Source organism: Oncorhynchus mykiss, chromosome 16 (assembly GCF_057628025.1).
Source record: "Oncorhynchus mykiss isolate SJ-2025 chromosome 16, ASM5762802v1, whole genome shotgun sequence".
Classification (NCBI taxonomy): domain Eukaryota; kingdom Metazoa; phylum Chordata; class Actinopteri; order Salmoniformes; family Salmonidae; genus Oncorhynchus; species Oncorhynchus mykiss.
The window spans coordinates 69,620,001-69,639,066 of NC_143037.1; the positions used below are offsets into that span (position 1 = coordinate 69,620,001).

A 19,066-nucleotide genomic window follows, 5' to 3' on the forward strand; every position below is an offset into this window, starting at 1 on the left:
ACTAGTCCAGGTAGCCTAGTGGTTAGAACTTTGGACTAGTAACCGAAAGGTTTGCAAGATCAAAATCCCTGAGATGACAAGGTAAAAAATCTGTCGTTTTGCCCCTGAACAAGGTTAGTTAACCAACTGTTCCTAGGCCGTCATTGAAAATAAGAATTTGTTCTTAACTGACTTGCCTAGGTAAATAAAGGTTAAATAAATAATTGAAGTAAATTATGGATCAGCAGCTTCCTGGGCAGGGCCACTGAATTAACTTCCCCCAATCACATCGCTTGTCACACTACAAAAACAAAACTCAACTTGACACCATCCTCACTTCTATCCATCAAACAGACATATAAACTATATATATATATATATACTTATAAACTACAGTTAACCTTTTGCGGTCTTGTTTTTCAGCCATTAAGCAGAAATGCCTTATTTAATAACAGCATTTTGTGAAATGGTTTTAGAAGGCCAGTGATGTTCTTCACAGTCCAATGAGGTGTTACATTTGTTCAATAAGTAAACCACATCCGATAGGTGAGTCAATGGCAGTATTCAAAGCCTTGTCGGGTTCAGAAACACGCAGTGTACAGGTTGTTGTCATGCCCTCTTCCCAAGGCCCTGGTAATGAAAACCACAGGAGAGCCATACAGTGTATTTCTGGAGGTAATATAATGTATTTCTGGAGGTAGTATAATGTATTTCTGGAGGTAGTATAATGTATTTCTGGAGGTAGTATAATGTATTTCTGGAGGTAACATAATGTATTTCTGGAGGTAACATAATGTATTTCTGGAAGTAAGATAATGTACTTCTAGAAGTAACTATGTATTTCTGGAGGTAATATAATGTATTTCTGGAAGTAACATCATGTATTTCTGGAGGTAACATAATGCATTTCTGGAGGTAATATAATGTATTTCTGGAGGTAATATAATGTATTTCTGGAAGTAACATAAGGTATTTCTGGAGGTAACATAATGTATTTCTGGAGGTAGTATAATGTATTTCTGGAGGTAACATAATGTATTTCTGGAAGTAAGATAATGTACTTCTAGAAGTAACTATGTATTTCTGGAGGTAATATAATGTATTTCTGGAAGTAACATAATGTATTTCTGGAGGTAGTATAATGTATTTCTGGAGGTAACATAATGTATTTCTGGAAGTAAGATAATGTACTTCTAGAAGTAACTATGTATTTCTGGAGGTAATATAATGTATTTTTGGAAGTAACATAATGTATTTCTGGAGGTAGTATAATGTATTTCTGGAAGTAACATAAGGTATTTCTGGAGGTAGTATAATGTATTTCTGGAGGTAACATCATGTATTTCTGGAGGTAACAATGTATTTCTGGATGTAATATAATGTATTTCTGGAGGTAATATAATGTATTTCTGGAAGTAACATAAGGTATTTCTGGAGGTAACATAATGTATTTCTGGAGGTAGTATAATGTATTTCTGGAGGTAACATAATGTATTTCTGGAAGTAAGATAATGTACTTCTAGAAGTAACTATGTATTTATGGAGGTAATATAATGTATTTCCGGAAGTAACCATGTATTTCTGGAGGTAATATAATGTAATTCTAGAAGTAACTATGTATTTATGGAGGTAATATAATGTATTTCCGGAAGTAACCATGTATTTCTGGAGGTAAGATAATGTACTTCTAGAAGTAACTATGTATTTCTGGAGGTAATATAATGTATTTCTGGAAGTAACATAATGTATTTCTGGAGGTAGTATAATGTATTTCTGGAGGTAACATAATGTACTCCTAGAAGTAACCATGTATTTATAGAGGTAACATAATGTATTTCTGGAGGTAACATAATGTATTTCTGGAGGTAATATAATGTATTTCTGGAAGTAACATAATGTATTTCTGGAGGTAATATAATGTATTTCTGGAGGTAATATAATGTATTTCTGGAGGTAACATAATGTATTTCTGGAGGTAACAATGTATTTCTGGAGGTAATATAATGTATTTCTGGAGGTAACATAATGTATTTCTGGAGGTAATATAATGTATTTCTGGAAGTAACATAATGTATTTCTGGAGGTAATATAATGTATTTCTGGAGGTAATATAATGTATTTCTGGAGGTAACATAATGTATTTCTGGAGGTAACAATGTATTTCTGGAGGTAATATAATGTATTTCTGGAGGTAATATAATGTATTTCTGGAGGTAATATAATGTATTTCTGGAGGTAATATAATGTATTTCTGGAGGTAACATAATGTATTTCTGGAGGTAACAATGTATTTCTGGAGGTAATATAATGTATTTCTGGAGGTAATATAATGTATTTCTGGAGGTAACATAATGTATTTCTGGAGGTAACATAATGTGCTTCTAGAAGTAACTATGTATTTCTGTAGGTAATATAATGTATTTTCTAGCCTTCTTTTTCAAGTGAAAGGCAGGCAGCTTTGAGGAGATTAGTGGTTGTGTGTAAACGGGGGAAGCTTTTGTGTTGGGCCATACAATGCAGCTTATCTCTGCCAGTCGTGAATTGATTTTCCTCAGGCCATGGTTCCACTGGGTCTGAAACTAGCAAGTGGAGACAAACTGGCCTGGTTCTGTCAAACATGTCTCTGGGCTGCAGGCGAGGCAAGGCGAGGCAGTGAGGTAATCTTACTTAAAAAAAACAAACCCATCACTGGATAGAAAAAAACCCCATTTGAAACTAGCGCTACCTTTTAAGACTTATCCTTAGCTCTTAATGGAAACAACAGTTATAGCTGAACAAATGGATTGATAGAGTGACAGTGACCAGAAGGAATAGCTTCCATTTGTTCAGATATAACTGTAAATTGTGAAGTGTCTGTTGAAGGGGCCCATATGAAAGATACACATACTGTAACCAAGTTCATTTTATTGTAGGCTTACTATGTTTCAAAGATGATGGGTTTGGAGAATATTTTTCTTAAATAATTTGTGTTTATTCAGAATAAACTAATAAAGATTCAATTATACTCTGGCAAGGATCAGCTGTAGTTCTCTGCAGCAGTTTAACCATCTGTCAAACATGTTTATTTTACCTTTATTTAACCTGGCAAGTCAGTTAAGAACAAATTCTTATTTTCAATGAAGGCCTAGGAACAGTGGGTTAACTGCCTTGTTCAGGGGCAGGACAACTGATTTTTACCTTCGATCTTGCAACCTTTCGGTTACTAGTCCAACATTCTAACCATTAGGCTACCTGCCACCCTGAAATTAAGAGAACAAATACTATACTGTAAGTTGAGGATGCAATTCAGGGTTTTCACACCCACCACGGGTGCACGTTTTGGTTTTTGCCCAGGACAGAGTTTGAGAAAAACCTTGGTGTAGACTATGACTAGTAGAATTGGCTTTGTCATCAATGCTGGCTCCCTTCTGGTGACAGAGTGAAAATCATTTTCCCTTAATGATGAAGGCTTTCCTGTTTAATTTAATTAAGTTTCAAAATTCTACCGACTTCAGCAAAATTACCTTTGAATAAGGGCCTTTTTCCTACTTACACATACACAGTAATGAACAGCGAGTCCATATTAGTGAACATAAATTATGTTTTCTGTAAACCACACTTCATTTCATCATTGTGATTATCGCACTAGGAAAATATGTACTGTATGCTGCATCCTGGTGGCAGATTTAAGGTCAGACTAGCGTGATTGAAGAAACAGATAGGGTCATCTGGAATGGTCTTATTAGCCATGAAGGATTACGGCTGGTACAGAGCTCACTCCATAAACATAGAGTATATTGATTGCATGTTGAGTCCATGGTTGAATTCGTGCCATCATATTTGAGGTAAGTGCATTAACCGGAGAACACCAAAGCATACTTTTCACATGATGACACTGAAACATTCTCTGTAGATTACTTTGGGAGTCTAAAAAGTATTCAGAGCAGGCATAACTAATGCACTGATTTCTCAATTATGGGAATGCAGCGAAGACTCACTCCCTTTCCATTGCTGGTGCTTAAAGCAAAACAAACAGGATGAAACAGGCTCATAATTCATGCTATTGATAGCTAGATCACACCATTTAGAGGACCATTTATTCCACCAGAGCCCACCTGCTACAGAGCCCACCTGCTACAGAGCCCACCTGCTACAGAGCCAACATGCTACAGAGCCTCACAGGCACAGTATCTACGACCTCAGAGACTAACAGGGATGCAAATATGCAATAATCACAAGAAAGAGGGTAAATACCATATAATTATAATGACTATTCTATGAGGAAAAAAGTGCAGAGGAGATGTTGGAGGTTGGAGGATAAAAACAACCTCAAAGATGTATCATAAACAGCAACATATATCGGTGCTTCAGAGTGGCACAGTGGTCTAAGGCACTGCATCTCAGTGCTAGAGGCGTCACTACAGACACCCTGGTTTGATTCCAGGCTGTATCACAACCGGCTGTGATTGGGAGTCCCATAGGGCGGCGCACAATTGTCCCAGCGTCATCTGGCTGTCATTGTAAATAAGAATTTGCTCTTAACCGACTTGCCTAGTTAAATGAAGGTTAAATGAATAAATATATAATATCCTCCCCTAATTGATGTAAAATTGAGCATTTTTTTTACATTGACAATGAGGTGACATGTTCACAGTATCATTAACATGTACGGTGGTTCATGGTAAATCTTTTCCATTAGCGGGGCCTTTGGTGTCAAGAGCAGGGCAGGTCCTTTCGAGACCTGACAAGTATGTTCCACTGAGAAACACCAAAGACGTTGGTAGTCTGATTGGGCACTTGATGAGAATAATAGAATAATGAGGGCATGCTGGTTCAGAAAGCCTGAAAAATAACATGTAAGTGTTTTTTATTCAAAAGCTTTGCTACCATGGTTCGGGAAATAATGATGTTCTTTGTGAGAGCACTTTCCATCAAGAGGGTAGCGCAGAACTCGTAGTGCAGAAGGCCTTTACTCTACGTTTCCTGGGTAACACTGCCAATGCCTGTCGCTATGGGGTCAGCAGGGCTTAGCAACACTTACATCCGTGGACTCATTTGGGACTATTTTAATCTTTTGATACAAAAGTCCCATGTATTAAGATTCAGCCAATCAAAGTTATACGCGTGCCATGTTCAATCTGCAACGTAAAGCATGCTGTCAAACAAAAATGCATAAAATGCAGAAAAGCCCTTTACACTACCAAAGCAAATGCTTATTGAGTTTCAAAGACCCCGATTTATCATTTATTTGAAAGGCAGTGTGTATATGTGTGGGGGGGTGTATCATACTGATTTATTCCAGCTATGGCAGCACATTGCTGATGTCTGCAGTAAAATCAAGCGGGAAGAAACAAGCAGGCGTGTGTCTGAGCTGATTACAGTCCGTGGTATGCCTTTTGAAATGATACCAGGCTGTATCACATCGTACAGTTGGGGAACATAATTTATGGATTGATGTGGATCAGCATGAATTATCATATAGAGTTGTCTAATCTGTATGTATGCGCACCTTAGAAAAAGGTACTGTGTTTCTCTATGAATGCTGGTGGCATGTGGGTCATGCATGATGCGCCTGTTGCATTAGAACTGAAATGACATGAGTCCAGCCACACCAGGAGTAAACCAGTAGTGTACCTTAGTTGGTCTATTTAGCTGGAGAAAATGAATGCATTGAAATACCAAAGTAGAGGCGGAGAGACGGGGAAGAGATGGAATGTGGAAAGGGGATGTATTTGACTTCAGGCTGTATTTGGGCAGAGACAGGGCACAACCTTGTGTTGTATTTGTGCAGGATGTGATGTCCGACCCATATGTTGTTCTCATCTGTCTATTGGTCTGCCTCTCCGTCTGCAAACTGCTGTCTGTCTGCAAACTGAGGGAAAACTGCTGTTATCTGTCTGCATCAATGACCCAGGGCTTCTCTAGATCTATGGCATGGACATCTTTCACATGCTGAACTGCACATCACAGATCAAGGGTCAACTTCACAAACAGCAGTCCTGAAAATAGACAAACACACAGCGACGTGGACATACGGGCCTCACAGCTAGTTTCTTAATGGCAGTTCTATGTACCAGGGTTGGGTTCAATTCAAATTGAAAGGAGTCAATTCAGGAAGTGATTTGAATAAACAATTCTGAAATGTAATAATTTTTCAAATAAATAGCTTGCACTTTCAGTTGATTGACCAGTTATTGAAAATAAATGCAATTTCTTCTATTATTGAATTATAATTTTTGTTAACCTGCTATATTTAATGTATTTTTAAACGCATTTAGCAGTCTATAAATGTGTATCACTGCGAGAGTGACAGAGCAGCTGTCTCAGGGTGAGAAAGGCCAGGCTGTGGGAAACAGCTGAGAAATTAAAACATACTGCAACAGGCTAGAGTTTCCCTGTCTGGTAAAACATACTGTCACAGGCTAGAGTTTCCGTGTCTGGTGAAACATACTGCAACAGGCTAGAGTTTCCCTGTCTGGTAAAACATACTGTCACAGGCTAGAGTTTCCCTGTCTGGTAAAACATACTGCAACAGGCTAGAGTTTCCCTGTCTGGTAAAACATACTGCAACAGGCTAGAGTTTCCCTGTCTGGTAAAACATACTGTCACAGGCTAGAGTTTCCCTGTCTGGTAAAACATACTGTCACAGGCTAGAGTTTCCCTGTCTGGTAAAACATACTGTCACAGGCTAGAGTTTCCCTGTCTGGTAAAACATACTGTCACAGGCTAGAGTTTCCCTGTCTGGTAAAACATACTGCAACAGGCTAGAGTTTCCCTGTCTGGTAAAACATACTGTCACAGGCTAGAGTTTCCCTGTCTGGTAAAACATACTGCAACAGGCTAGAGTTTCCCTGTCTGGTAAAACATACTGCAACAGGCTAGAGTTTCCCTGTCTGGTGAAACATACTGCAACAGGCTAGAGTTTCCCTGTCTGGTAAAACATACTGTCACAGGCTAGAGTTTCCCTGTCTGGTAAAACATACTGCAACAGGCTAGAGTTTCCCTGTCTGGTAAAACATACTGTCACAGGCTAGAGTTTCCCTGTCTGGTGAAACATACTGCAACAGGCTAGAGTTTCCCTGTCTGGTAAAACATACTGTCACAGGCTAGAGTTTCCCTGTCTGGTGAAACATACTGCAACAGGCTAGAGTTTCCCTGTCTGGTAAAACATACTGTCACAGGCTAGAGTTTCCCTGTCTGGTAAAACATACTGCAACAGGCTAGAGTTTCCCTGTCTGGTAAAACATACTGTCACAGGCTAGAGTTTCCCTGTCTGGTAAAACATACTGTCACAGGCTAGAGTTTCCCTGTCTGGTAAAACATACTGTCACAGGCTAGAGTTTCCCTGTCTGGTAAAACATACTGTCACAGGCTAGAGTTTCCCTGTCTGGTAAAACATACTGTCACAGGCTAGAGTTTCCCTGTCTGGTAAAACATACTGCAACAGGCTAGAGTTTCCCTGTCTGGTAAAACATACTGCAACAGGCTAGAGTTTCCCTGTCTGGTAAAACATACTGCAACAGGCTAGAGTTTCCCTGTCTGGTGAAACATACTGCAACAGGCTAGAGTTTCCCTGTCTGGTAAAACATACTGTCACAGGCTAGAGTTTCCCTGTCTGGTAAAACATACTGCAACAGGCTAGAGTTTCCCTGTCTGGTAAAACATACTGTCACAGGCTAGAGTTTCCCTGTCTGGTAAAACATACTGCAACAGGCTAGAGTTTCCCTGTCTGGTAAAACATACTGTCACAGGCTAGAGTTTCCCTGTCTGGTAAAACATACTGTCACAGGCTAGAGTTTCCCTGTCTGGTAAAACATACTGCAACAGGCTAGAGTTTCCCTGTCTGGTAAAACATACTGCAACAGGCTAGAGTTTCCCTGTCTGGTAAAACATACTGTCACAGGCTAGAGTTTCCCTGTCTGGTAAAACATACTGTCACAGGCTAGAGTTTCCCTGTCTGGTGAAACATACTGTCACAGGCTAGAGTTTCCCTGTCTGGTAAAACATACTGTCACAGGCTAGAGTTTCCCTGTCTGGTGAAACATACTGTCACAGGCTAGAGTTTCCCTGTCTGGTAAAACATACTGCAACAGGCTAGAGTTTCCCTGTCTGGTAAAACATACTGTCACAGGCTAGAGTTTCCCTGTCTGGTGAAACATACTGTCACAGGCTAGAGTTTCCCTGTCTGGTAAAACATACTGTCACAGCTGGTGAACATGTCCAACGTATGCTTAACCTAACTAACCCCCACCACAGAACAGGGGCCTCCCATGAGGACAAAAGTGCTGACTGATATCTGAACGTTCCCAGCAAGGGGCAGAGTAAACAGGAGATGAAATTGATTGATTCAGCATTGCCTATCTGAGGACACTCACAATTGCATTAGCATGGACCCCATGGCCTTAAAGTCACCTGGCTACAGCACTGTGGGAATGAAGCTGCGCCACTCGTCTTGACGGCAAATTGATTGATGGCTGTTGCCTTGAGTGGGGGGGGGGGGGGGGGGGGGGGGGGGGGGGGGCGGACAGCACACACCAGGGACTGAGTCTAATCTGCGGCATGTCTTTACTATGGCTAAATTACTATTCAGGAGAGATCCATCAGTTGAGGGTAGAGAGACAGAGACGGGGGGATGATGTGGCCCGCTGTGTCACAGGTAATCACACCATCTATTCATCTAAACATCCCATTCAAACAAAGAGAGAGGAGAGATGGGGGTGGAGAAAGAAAGCCAGAGCCAGAGAGATACATGGGGGGGAGGGGTGTAGGTAACATTCAACACGGGGGAGGGGAGTCAGTTGGGGGAGGGGCATCAGTGGGGGAAGGGCTAAGTTAAAAAAATATTTAAAAAACATAAATCTCAAGGTTGGGTTTCTCTTTTCTGTCAGACCGAGATGAAGCAGAGGAGTGTGAGGGAGGCCTAACATTCACAGTTAATGTTGTATATTCAATGTTTTATTTTCTCAATAGCTGTGCAGACATTGATTAGTTTACACTGGGGTCTTCAAACGATCACCCATGGAGATCCAGTGTGGATCTTATTCACTCTGGTTATCAAGGTGAAATATAGACACACATTGGCATGCACAGTGGGTAGACAGCAGTAGCAGCATATAGCTGTCTACATGAAGAGTATTAGCCTATCCCTGTGCGTGACAAACAACTTCAAATGTTTATCTGTAGGTGAAGTGATTAAAGCACCCATCTATTTATGCTGATAGCCTCACTATATTCATAGAGCAGTCTCATTGTTTACACAGCATCAGCGGTTCAATGCCTTGAACAATCCAAACCCCAATGCGCTAACCTTTGGGCACTCAGTTAATGGTCTACCACAAAACTACTTTTCAATTTCATTTTAAATGCATAGCCGGAGCGCGGGGTGGGTGTCAGAGACAGAAAGAATAATGGCACGAAGGAAATGAGTGATAGTGGATAGAAGGACGACAGTTGCTCTCCGTGGCAGGGTCCTTCCGAAGGCCTTCACTGTGTAACGCACCAGGCAGCATGTGTCGGCCAGGGAAAGTACAACAATCAATCCTAACCTGACCCATTGAGGTGTGTGTGCCGGAGACGTGATCCTCATTATTAAGTTGCCACGGGACATCAATTGTCCTGTCGAAGGAAGGTGGCCCACAGCCTGAGCTTTGATCTGCAGGGGTTAGGGGGGTTAGAGGGGACACACTCCGTGGCAGAAGCCTGGTCATTTTCCTACCCTCCTACCCCAGGAACACTCCGGCCCATCCACCCACACCACATTCCCTTTCCATGGTGTTACATTGTCCAACCAAATGATGGCTAATTGTTTTACAAGATTCCCTGGGGTTACAGTGTCAACCAGATGGGTCACAGAGGGCAGCCGTCTGTGACATCACTATGAGACAGAGGGAGAGAGAAAGAGAGGGAGAAAAAGAGAGAGGGAATAGGAGAGAGAGAGAGGAAGAGACAGAGGGAGAGAGAAAGAGAGAGAGGGATTAGGAGAGAGAGGGAGGAAGAGAGAAGGAGAGAGAAAGAGGGAGAAAAAGAGAGAGGGAATAGGAGAGAGAGGGAGGAAGAGAGGGAGAGAGAAAGAGAGGGAGAAAGAGAGGGAATAGGAGAGAGAGGGAGGAAGAGACAGAGGGAGATAGAAAGAGGGTGTTACAGAGTGTGTGTGAGAGAGAGAGAGATATGGGGAGAGAGGAGACTCAATGTCAGCTCTTTGACATGCCACATGTTTCACTGGGATTGAGAAAACAAGTTTAATGCTCTGAATTGATGTCTTTGCTGATTTTGCGGATAAAGTATTTTTTTCTGATCAGTGACTCAATGAAAAGTCACCTTGATTTCTTCTGCATATTATTTCCATGAGAGAGAGCAAGAGAGGAAGGGGGTAGGGAGAGGGAGAAGGGAGGGTGAGGGAGGGGGGAGGGAGGGAGGGAGAGAGGGGCAGAGCAAGAGGAGAGAGGCATTCTCTGTCTCTATACCAGTATTAGTATAGGACCTGTAGAAAACTACTTCAGCATAATAGTACAAAAGTACTTATTGAGCTTTTACCTTGCACCAAGATCCCAAACCCAACAAAAATACACAAGATATTTTACAGTAAATACTGTATAAACACATTGAGTGCAGTCATGTTAATAGGCCAGGCACTCACTGAGGTGTTCTGGCATTGGATACAGGAGCTGTTGAAGCGTACAGCTGGGATGCGTTGCATCTTGCCCTGGATGTTAAACACACACTCATAGTTCTTCTGTCCAGACTGGGGTTGAGGGAGGTTCCGGGCTCGCAGCGTGATTGGACGAATGATCCCTGCAGGTACCAGAATGTCACTGGTGGGCAGGATCTGGGGACAGCCCTGAAAATCACAAATAAAGTTACAAATTAACACTCTGCTCATTTTCTTTGCAAAGCCAAACTCATTACAATAAAAGTGATTAATAAACATAATTGTTAATTAAAACTTGGTCTACATAGCTAAGGAAGACGTATTGATTCCAGTTTATTGAGCGGTGAGCAGCAGTGAGTAATGTCCATTAGCGGCACTACTTCCACAACAGGGCAGAAGGACTCCTGTACAGACGCACAGAGGCCATTAAACGTGGGAATGGCTTGAAACCAAAGCAAAAAATAGGTTCAAATCCCTATTACACAGCTGTTGGATACATCTCTGATTTGATGAGCCACAAGTTTCTCTGAAAATCACACTGATGAAGCGGGAAATTAATATCTTCCTTAATCCTGCATGTCTGCCTGTGCTAGTGAGGTGAGCACAGATCGAGAGCCCAGAGAGGGTCCAGGCATTTATCACAGGAATTCATATTGACATTGCAGGAAACAATGCATAAACGATCTCGGAAGTCACAGGAAAGTCAGTATTGATGCAGTGATTACAATCCGAGAAAAATGACGATGAGCGCATCCCCACCCGAGAGATACCACAGCAGCTTAATGACACCCTCTGTATTAAAGGATATTTAGAATAATCTGTTATCCATTTAGCACTGAACAATAATCAAGGAGGCTGTAAAAGTCTGCCAGGGTGGATGTGATAAATCAGAGGCCTTGTCTGGGCGGGCGTTGGCGGCGAGGTTGGCGGGCGTTGGTGGCGAGGTGGGCGGGTGGTGGTGGCGAGGAGGGTGAGGAGAAGCCTCTCTAGTCTGCAGGACAGACACACAGAGCGCCAGCCAACGCCTCGGTGAAAATGATGCAACTCCACAGCCCACACAGCCATAAATCTTGTGTCTGGCAAGTGATTTGTAAAGGTTTATATATATGGTGCATCAATAAATCTCATTTTCATACTCTGTGGATGAAGAGAAAGATTTACTTCCTGCAGGGAGGTGGTGGGGGTGGTGTTCTGACTTCAAATGAATCCGATTTATCAGCATAACCTCTAGCATAGCCTCTTGCTCCACAGTGAGAACAGAAGGCTCCAGAATGGAGATGGTTAGCCTTTCGGAGATTATGAATGTCTCAGATTGCTTCTCAACGCTGCTCTGTCAATAGCCAGGTTGACATTCAAAACACCAAATAGATCCACATATGCCACACCGAGTCACCAGGGACCTAGCATCAACACCTGGTGTGCCAGAAAAATCTAAATCATGTTCAGTGTGCATACATCAAAGGCTATATGACTGCAAACACTTCTGAATAGCAAAACCTTCCCTGGTAACAGCCAAATACATTTGACCAAATTTGTACATTTTGGAAAAAGGGGAAAAACGAGGACAGACTAGCAACATTCTGGTAACCAGGTGATGCTGTACAGTAGCACATCTCTGATGGGCTAAGAGCTACTATCTATCTGTAGAGAGCTCTATTCAATGGCTGACATATAAGTACCGTGGATCTGGTTACTCAGGGCCTGAGTGGATTTCATTGCTACCTACATCAGAGTAAAAGCAGCATGGGCCTTGAAGAGCATCACAGAGAGGCTTTGAGTGGCTGGCACATCAGAAACATCATGATTCATTTAACAGAGTAGTGCAGCAAGAGCAGTAACATATTTTAGGTGAGGACTCATGAAACTTAATGGGTTTTTCACCGTTTTCAATTATTTAAATGGACACATTATAAAACCCAAAACTACTACTACAAAAACTAGTTTTATCAGAAAAGCAAGAACGTGTGTGTGTAATTCAAAATGAATCATTACTTTGGTCATTCAAAATAAATGTAAGTATTCTCTAAGTCGTTACACACAGTGTTCTGGACAGAGGCATTTCTCGTGGTTTCTCTCCGTGGAGTTTGAACATGAATGACTTCCTCTGTAAGCGTATAACACACGCATAACCCCAAGATGCCACCACCATTCATTCTCGTCTGCTAAATTTAATTAACAAGCTTTAATCGACTGAATACTAGGGGTGAAACAAGATAAGTGGTTTGTTTATCAGAAACGTTAGTGTGACATTATAAAAAGCCCGGGGCAGGTAAGTGAGGTTTGTCATGATGAATTGGGACTCTTTCCACAAAGACAAGGAGAATACATTTCAAATAGACTGATTCACAAATCAAATCAAATGTTATTTGTCACATGCCTAGTAAACAACACCAGACCAACAGTGAAATGTTGACTTACAGGTCCTTATCCAACAATGCAGAGTTAAAGATAAAGATTTAAAGAAAGAAAGAAAACACGAATGCATCCGATGTGTGCTCTACTTGTAATGCTGGCTATGCTATGATGCACGCCACGCAGTACATGGGACACTAATGCAGTAAGCCATGCAATGAAGGAGCAGTCCCTCCTCGGTGGCAGGCCGACAGATCTGTAACAGTATAGTCTCTGAGGCAGCTGTATATTCCCCCCTGAAGGGCCGTTCCCTGATGCTGATTAGCACCCCATTAAGGCGGCTCAGGCAGTTTACAGCCTGTTGACAGTGTTTCCATTAACCTTATTGTGCATATCCCAGTTATCACACAGCTAAGCACTTTTCTCTGTTGAAACATTAAAAGCCAGAGACGGGAGGCGGAATCATTTTTCTCTCTCTGTCTCCCTCTCTCTCTCTCTCTGTCTCCCTCTCTTTCTCTCCCCCTCTTTTTCTCTCTCTCTGTCTCCCTCTCTCTCTCTCTGTCTCCCTCTCTCTCTCTCTCTCCCTCTCTCTCTCTGTCTCCCTCTCTCTCTCTCTGTCTCCCTCTCTTTCTCTCCCCCTCTTTTTCTCTCTCTCTGTCTCCCTCTCTCTCTCTCTCTCTCCCTCTCTCTCTCTGTCTCCCTCTCTTTCTCTCCCCCTCTTTTTCTCTCTCTCTGTCTCTCTCTCCCTCTCTTTCTCTCCCCCTCTTTTTCTCTTTTTCTCTCTCTCCCTCTCTCTTTTTCTCTCTCTCCCCCTCTTTTTCACTCTCTGTTTCCCTCTCTCTCTCTCTCTCCCTCTCTCTTATTCTCTTTCGCTCTCTCTCCCTCTCTCTTATTCTCTTTTGCGCTATCTCTCTCTCTCCCTCTCTCTTATTCTCTTTTGCTCTCTCTCTCTCTCTCCCTCGCTCTTATTCTCTTTCGCTCTCTCTCTCCCTCTCTCTCACTCTCTCTTATTCTCTTTCTCTCCCTCTCTCTCACTCTCTTATTCTCTTTCGCTCTCTCTTATTCTCTTTCTCTCCCTCTCTCTTATTCTCTTTCGCTCTCTCTCTCCCTCTCTCTCACTCTCTCTTATTCTCTTTCTCTCCCTCTCTCTCACTCTCTCTTATTCTCTTTCGCTCTCTCTTATTCTCTTTCTCTCCCTCTCTCTCCCTCTCCCTCTCTCTTATTCTCTTTCGCTCTCTCTCTCCCTCTCTCTTATTGTCTTTCGCTCCCTCTCCCTCTCTCTTATTCTCTTTCGCTCTCTCTCTCCCTCTCCCTCTCTCTTATTGTCTTTCGCTCCCTCTCCCTCTCTCTTATTCTCTTTCGCTCTCTCTCTCCCTCTCCCTCTCTCTCTCCCTCTCTCTTATTGTATTTCGCTCTCTCTCCCTCTCTCTTATTCTCTTTCACTCTCTCTCCCTCTCCCTCTCCCTCTCTCTCTGTCTCTCTCTCCCTCTCTCTTATTGTCTTTCGCTCTCTCTCCCTCTCTCTTATTCTCTTTCGCTCTCTCTCCCTCTCCCTCTCTCTCTCCCTCTCTCTTATTGTCTTTCGCTCTCTCACTCTCTGAGAGCAGAGTAAGCAGAGAAAAGGATCTGTTTTCATATACATTTCTCCACCATTGCTTAGTCACTGTTCTTTCCCTATTCCATTTCTAGTCTCTTAATCTCATTTACAGTCTCCGTCACTGTAATCCTTGAAATGGGCCCCCTACGCATGGTAAAAAAACCCACAACCCTCCAAATCATCTGAGAGCTGCTCCAATTAAATGCTAGCTACACAGCAGACTCCTTATTCTACCTAATCAAACTCCAACTAGCAGCTTCTAAACTCACCCTGGGAAATATATGGATTAAACACTGTGAGTTTGCTATTCTGGACTCCAGTGTCTTCTACAATGTATACTGAACAAAAATATCATATAAACACAACATGCAAAATTGTGATCCAATTGTTTCATGAGCTGAAATAAAGCATCCCAGAAATGTTCCGTATTAACAAAAACATAATTTCTCTCAAATTTTGTGCACAAATTGGTTTATACATCCCTGTTACTGAGCATTTCTCCATGCCAAGATAACCCATCAACCTGAAAGGTGTGGCATATCACAAAGCTGATTAAACAGCATGATCATTACACAGGTGCACCTTGTGCTGGGGACAACAAAAGGTCATTCTAAAATGTGCAGTTTTGTCACACAACACAATGCCACAGATGTCTCAAGTTTTGAGGGAGCGTGCAATTGCCATGCTGACTGCAGGAATGGACATCACAGTTGTTGCCAGATAATTTTATGTTAATTTCTCTACCATAAGCTGCCTCCAACATTGTTTTAGACAATTTGGCAGTAAATCCAACCGGCCTCACAATCGCAGACCATGTGTCACCACGCCAGCCAGGACATCCACATCTGGCTTCTTCACCTGTGGAATCGTCTGAGACCAGCCACCTGGACAGCTGATGAAACTGTGGGTTTGCACAACCAAAGAATTTCTGGTAGAAACTGTCATAAACTGTCTCAGGGAAGCTCATCTGCGTACTCATGGTCCTCACCAGGGTCTTGACCTGAATGCAGTTCAGCGTCGTAACCGACTTCAGTGGGCAAATGCTCTCCGTCGATGGCCACTGGCACGCTGGAGAATTCTGCTCTTCACGGATGAATCCCGGTTTCAACTGTACCGGTCAGATGGCAGAGAGTGTGTATGGTGTTGTGTGGGCGAGCGGTTTGCTGAACGTTGTGAACAGAGTGCCCCATGGTGGCGGTGGGGTTTGGTGTGGGCAGGCATAAGCTACGGACAACTGACACTTTTTTGCATTTTATTAATGGCAATTTGAATGCAAAGAGATACCGTGACGAGATCCTGAGGCCCATTGTCGTGCCATTCATCCGCCGCCATCACCTCATGTTTCAGCATGATGATGCATGGCCCAATGTCGCAAGGCTCTGTACATAATTCCTGGAAGCTGAAAATATCCAAGTTCTTCTGCGGGGGTACAGGTTAGTTGCGGTAATTTGTACATGTAAAGTGACTATGCAGATAATAAACAGAGAGTAGCAGCAGTGTACAAACAAAGTGGGGGGGGGGGGGGGGGGGTGGTGTCGATGTAAATAATACGGGTTTGCTTTTTGATGAACTGTTCAGCTGTCTTATGGCTTTGGGAGTAGAAGCTGTTATAAGGAGCCTTTTAGACCTAGACTTGGTGCTCCGGTCTGCTTGCTGTGCGGTAGTAGAGAGAACAGTCTATAACTTGGATGGCTGGAGCCTTTGACCATTTTTTGGGCCTTCCTCTGACACCGGCTGATATACTGTATCTGTTTTCATTCTATGGAGTCTCAAAGGAGTGTAATAACATTTGTACAAAAATGTGTAATTAGATTATTTCATTTTTACATTAGTAGAGGTGCAGTATACCCTGTAGCAAACCTCCGCCCATAGCTCATCACTGATAGTCAGACCAAGGTCCTTTTCCCAGTTTATTTTCAGAGGAGTAAAGGAGGAGCCTCCTTTCTCAGAAAGGAGTCTATAGATATAAGATATTTTGCCTTTAATGGATTGTGCTGTGACAAGAAGGGTTTCAACTTCATTCAACTGAGTTCTAAACCTCCTCTTGGAAGTAAATGAGGAAATGACATGTCTAATTTGAAGATATTTAAAAAATAAAAAAATGGGATATTGGCACATTGAATTCACTGCAGAGCTCTTGAAAGGATTTCAGTGTAGTGGTTTTCTGATGAAATAGGTCTGAAAAGGTCCTGATTCCTAGAGTATGTCAGAGATTAAAGTTGGCATCCCTCAGTGCTTTTGGCAAGTCTGTGTTGCCTACTATAGGCGAGTGAGAACATATTTGGGAGGAAATGCCCAGGTATTTCTTACAGTCCCTCCACGCTAGTAGGGTGCTGTAAATCACAAAGGTTTTGGCTATGTTGCCCACTTCACTAAAGTTATTAATGAATATAATTGAGCTTAAGGGCAATGAACCACAGGATTGGGCTTCTATCTGAATCCACGTTGACTCTCGTCTGTTTGTGATCAATGTTAGCATGTTGCAGATTTGGGCAGACCAGTAGTACAATTGAAGGGAAGGAAGGGCAAGACCACCCTTAGATTCAGGTTTCGATAGAGTGGAGAACTTGATCCTAGGTTTTTTATTGCCCCATATAAATTTGGTGATGTTAGTTGTCTTGAAAAGGGAAACTGGGAGATGGCATGGGAGCATCTGAAATAAATAGTTCAGTCTAGGGAGGATGTTCATACGGATGACATTAATTCTTCCTACTAAGCTAATTGGGAGGGAGATCCAGGTTTGGAGATCGTTCTAGATTCGATCCAGGAGTGGAAGATAATTTTCCTTGAAAAGGCTATCCAGATCTGGTGTTATGAAGATCCCGAGGTATTGAAACCCCTGTGTTTTCCATTGGAAAGGACATAGTGTCTTCATAGAGCTGGTGAGTGTAATATTGAGAGGGCAGACAGTGGATTTGTTAAAATTGATCGTATAACCTGAAAACTTGCCATACTGAGCAATTGAGTTTAAAATGGGAGGGAGGGATTTCTCAGGGTTGGATATGTAGAGCAAGACATCATCCGCGTAAAGCAAACTCTTGTGCTGCAGGCCGCCTGCAGAAACACCCCTAATACTTGGATTTCTCCCTATCAGCTCTGCCAGAGGCTCCGCCCCCAACAAGTAGAGCAGGGGGGACAGCGAGCACCCTTGTCTTGTGCCCCGTTCCAGAGGGAATCTGTCAGAGTTCAGTCCATTAGTAGTCACCATGGCATTTGGATGAGAGTATAGTGATTTGATCCATTTAATAAAATTTGGGCCCATATTGAACTTTTCTAAGACTGAAAACAGAAAGCTCCACTCCATCCTGTCAAACGCCTTCTCAGCATCCAGTGAAGCCAGCAGGACAGGGGTTTTCGGTGCGTTTACTTGATCAATAATATCAAAAAGACGGCGAATGTTATCAGAAGAGTATCTGTCGCTAATTAATCCAGTTTGGTCCGCGTTTATTGTTTTGGGAAGAAGAGTGTTTAGTCTTTTGGCGAGCAATTTGGTAATTATTTTATAGTCGAAATCCAACAAGCTTATGGGCCGGAAGGACGAGCAGGATAGGGGGTCCTTGTCCTTTTTGAGCAACACTGTAATGCGAGCTGTGTGCATAGAGTCTGGGAGAACTCAGTTTTTGCAAAAATCCTCCAGCATTGGCATGAAGATAGGGCTGAGCTGGGGCCAAAAAGCTTTGTAGAACTCTCTGGGGAATCCATCTGGGCCTGGGGACTTATTAGGTGGCATGGAGGTAATTGCCTCCAGGATCTCCTCAGGAGTGAAGGGGGAGTTGAGATCTTCTTGGTCGGTCTCTGATAGTTTAGGTAGCGAGATTCCCTCTAGGAAAGAGTGGAGTTCTGCCTCTGTGTGTTTTCTCTCAGAGGTATATAGTTTGCAGTAAAAATCATGAAAAGTTAAATTGATCTTTTTTGGGTCATATGTGACATCGTCCTCTGCTGTTCGGATAGCCATGATTGTACACTCTGACTGCTCCTTTTTTAATTGGTAAGCAAGCAATCTACTGGGCCTATTGCTACACTCATGGTATTTCTGTTTAGTAAAGAAAACTTTTTTTTAATCTCCCGAGTGTAGTCCAAATTCAGTTTGGCTTTGGCTGCTTTAAGATGACTCCAGGAGGTGCTATCTGGGGATTGTTTATGTATTTTTTCACAGCGTTCCAGCTCCCTCTCAAGATCTAGCCTGTGTGCTTCCATTGCTTTTTTCTTAGAGGAAGCATATGCGATTAGATGACCTCTTAGTGTGGCTTTAGCAGCGTCCCATATTGTGGCCGTAGAAACAGGAGAATCTTTGCTGTCTTGTGTGTAGTTGTCTATCCATGTAGTTACCAATGTATGGAACGCTTCGTTTGATAACTTGGAGGTGTTGAATTTCCAGCTCTTTGACCTCGGGATGTTTTTGCAGAGGTCAAAGCGGAGGTGGACAAAGGCGTGATCTGAAAGTGCTATGGGTCCGATTGTACATGTGGCTGAATTTATGAAACTCTTTGGGATAAAATGTAATCTATACGG

General features: G+C 42.5%; 1 protein-coding gene across 2 annotated transcripts in view; it reads right to left on the minus strand.

Moving 5' to 3' along the window:
* Nucleotides 1-19,066, minus strand: part of LOC110492586 (plexin A3) — a 181,589-nt gene that overhangs the window by 41,104 nt on the left and 121,419 nt on the right. For both annotated transcript variants that reach the window (XM_036947590.2, XM_036947589.2), the window contains exon 10: nucleotides 10,595-10,795. In XM_036947590.2, the coding sequence (XP_036803485.2) occupies nucleotides 10,595-10,795 (201 nt within the window). The remainder of the gene's footprint in view (nucleotides 1-10,594; nucleotides 10,796-19,066) is intronic.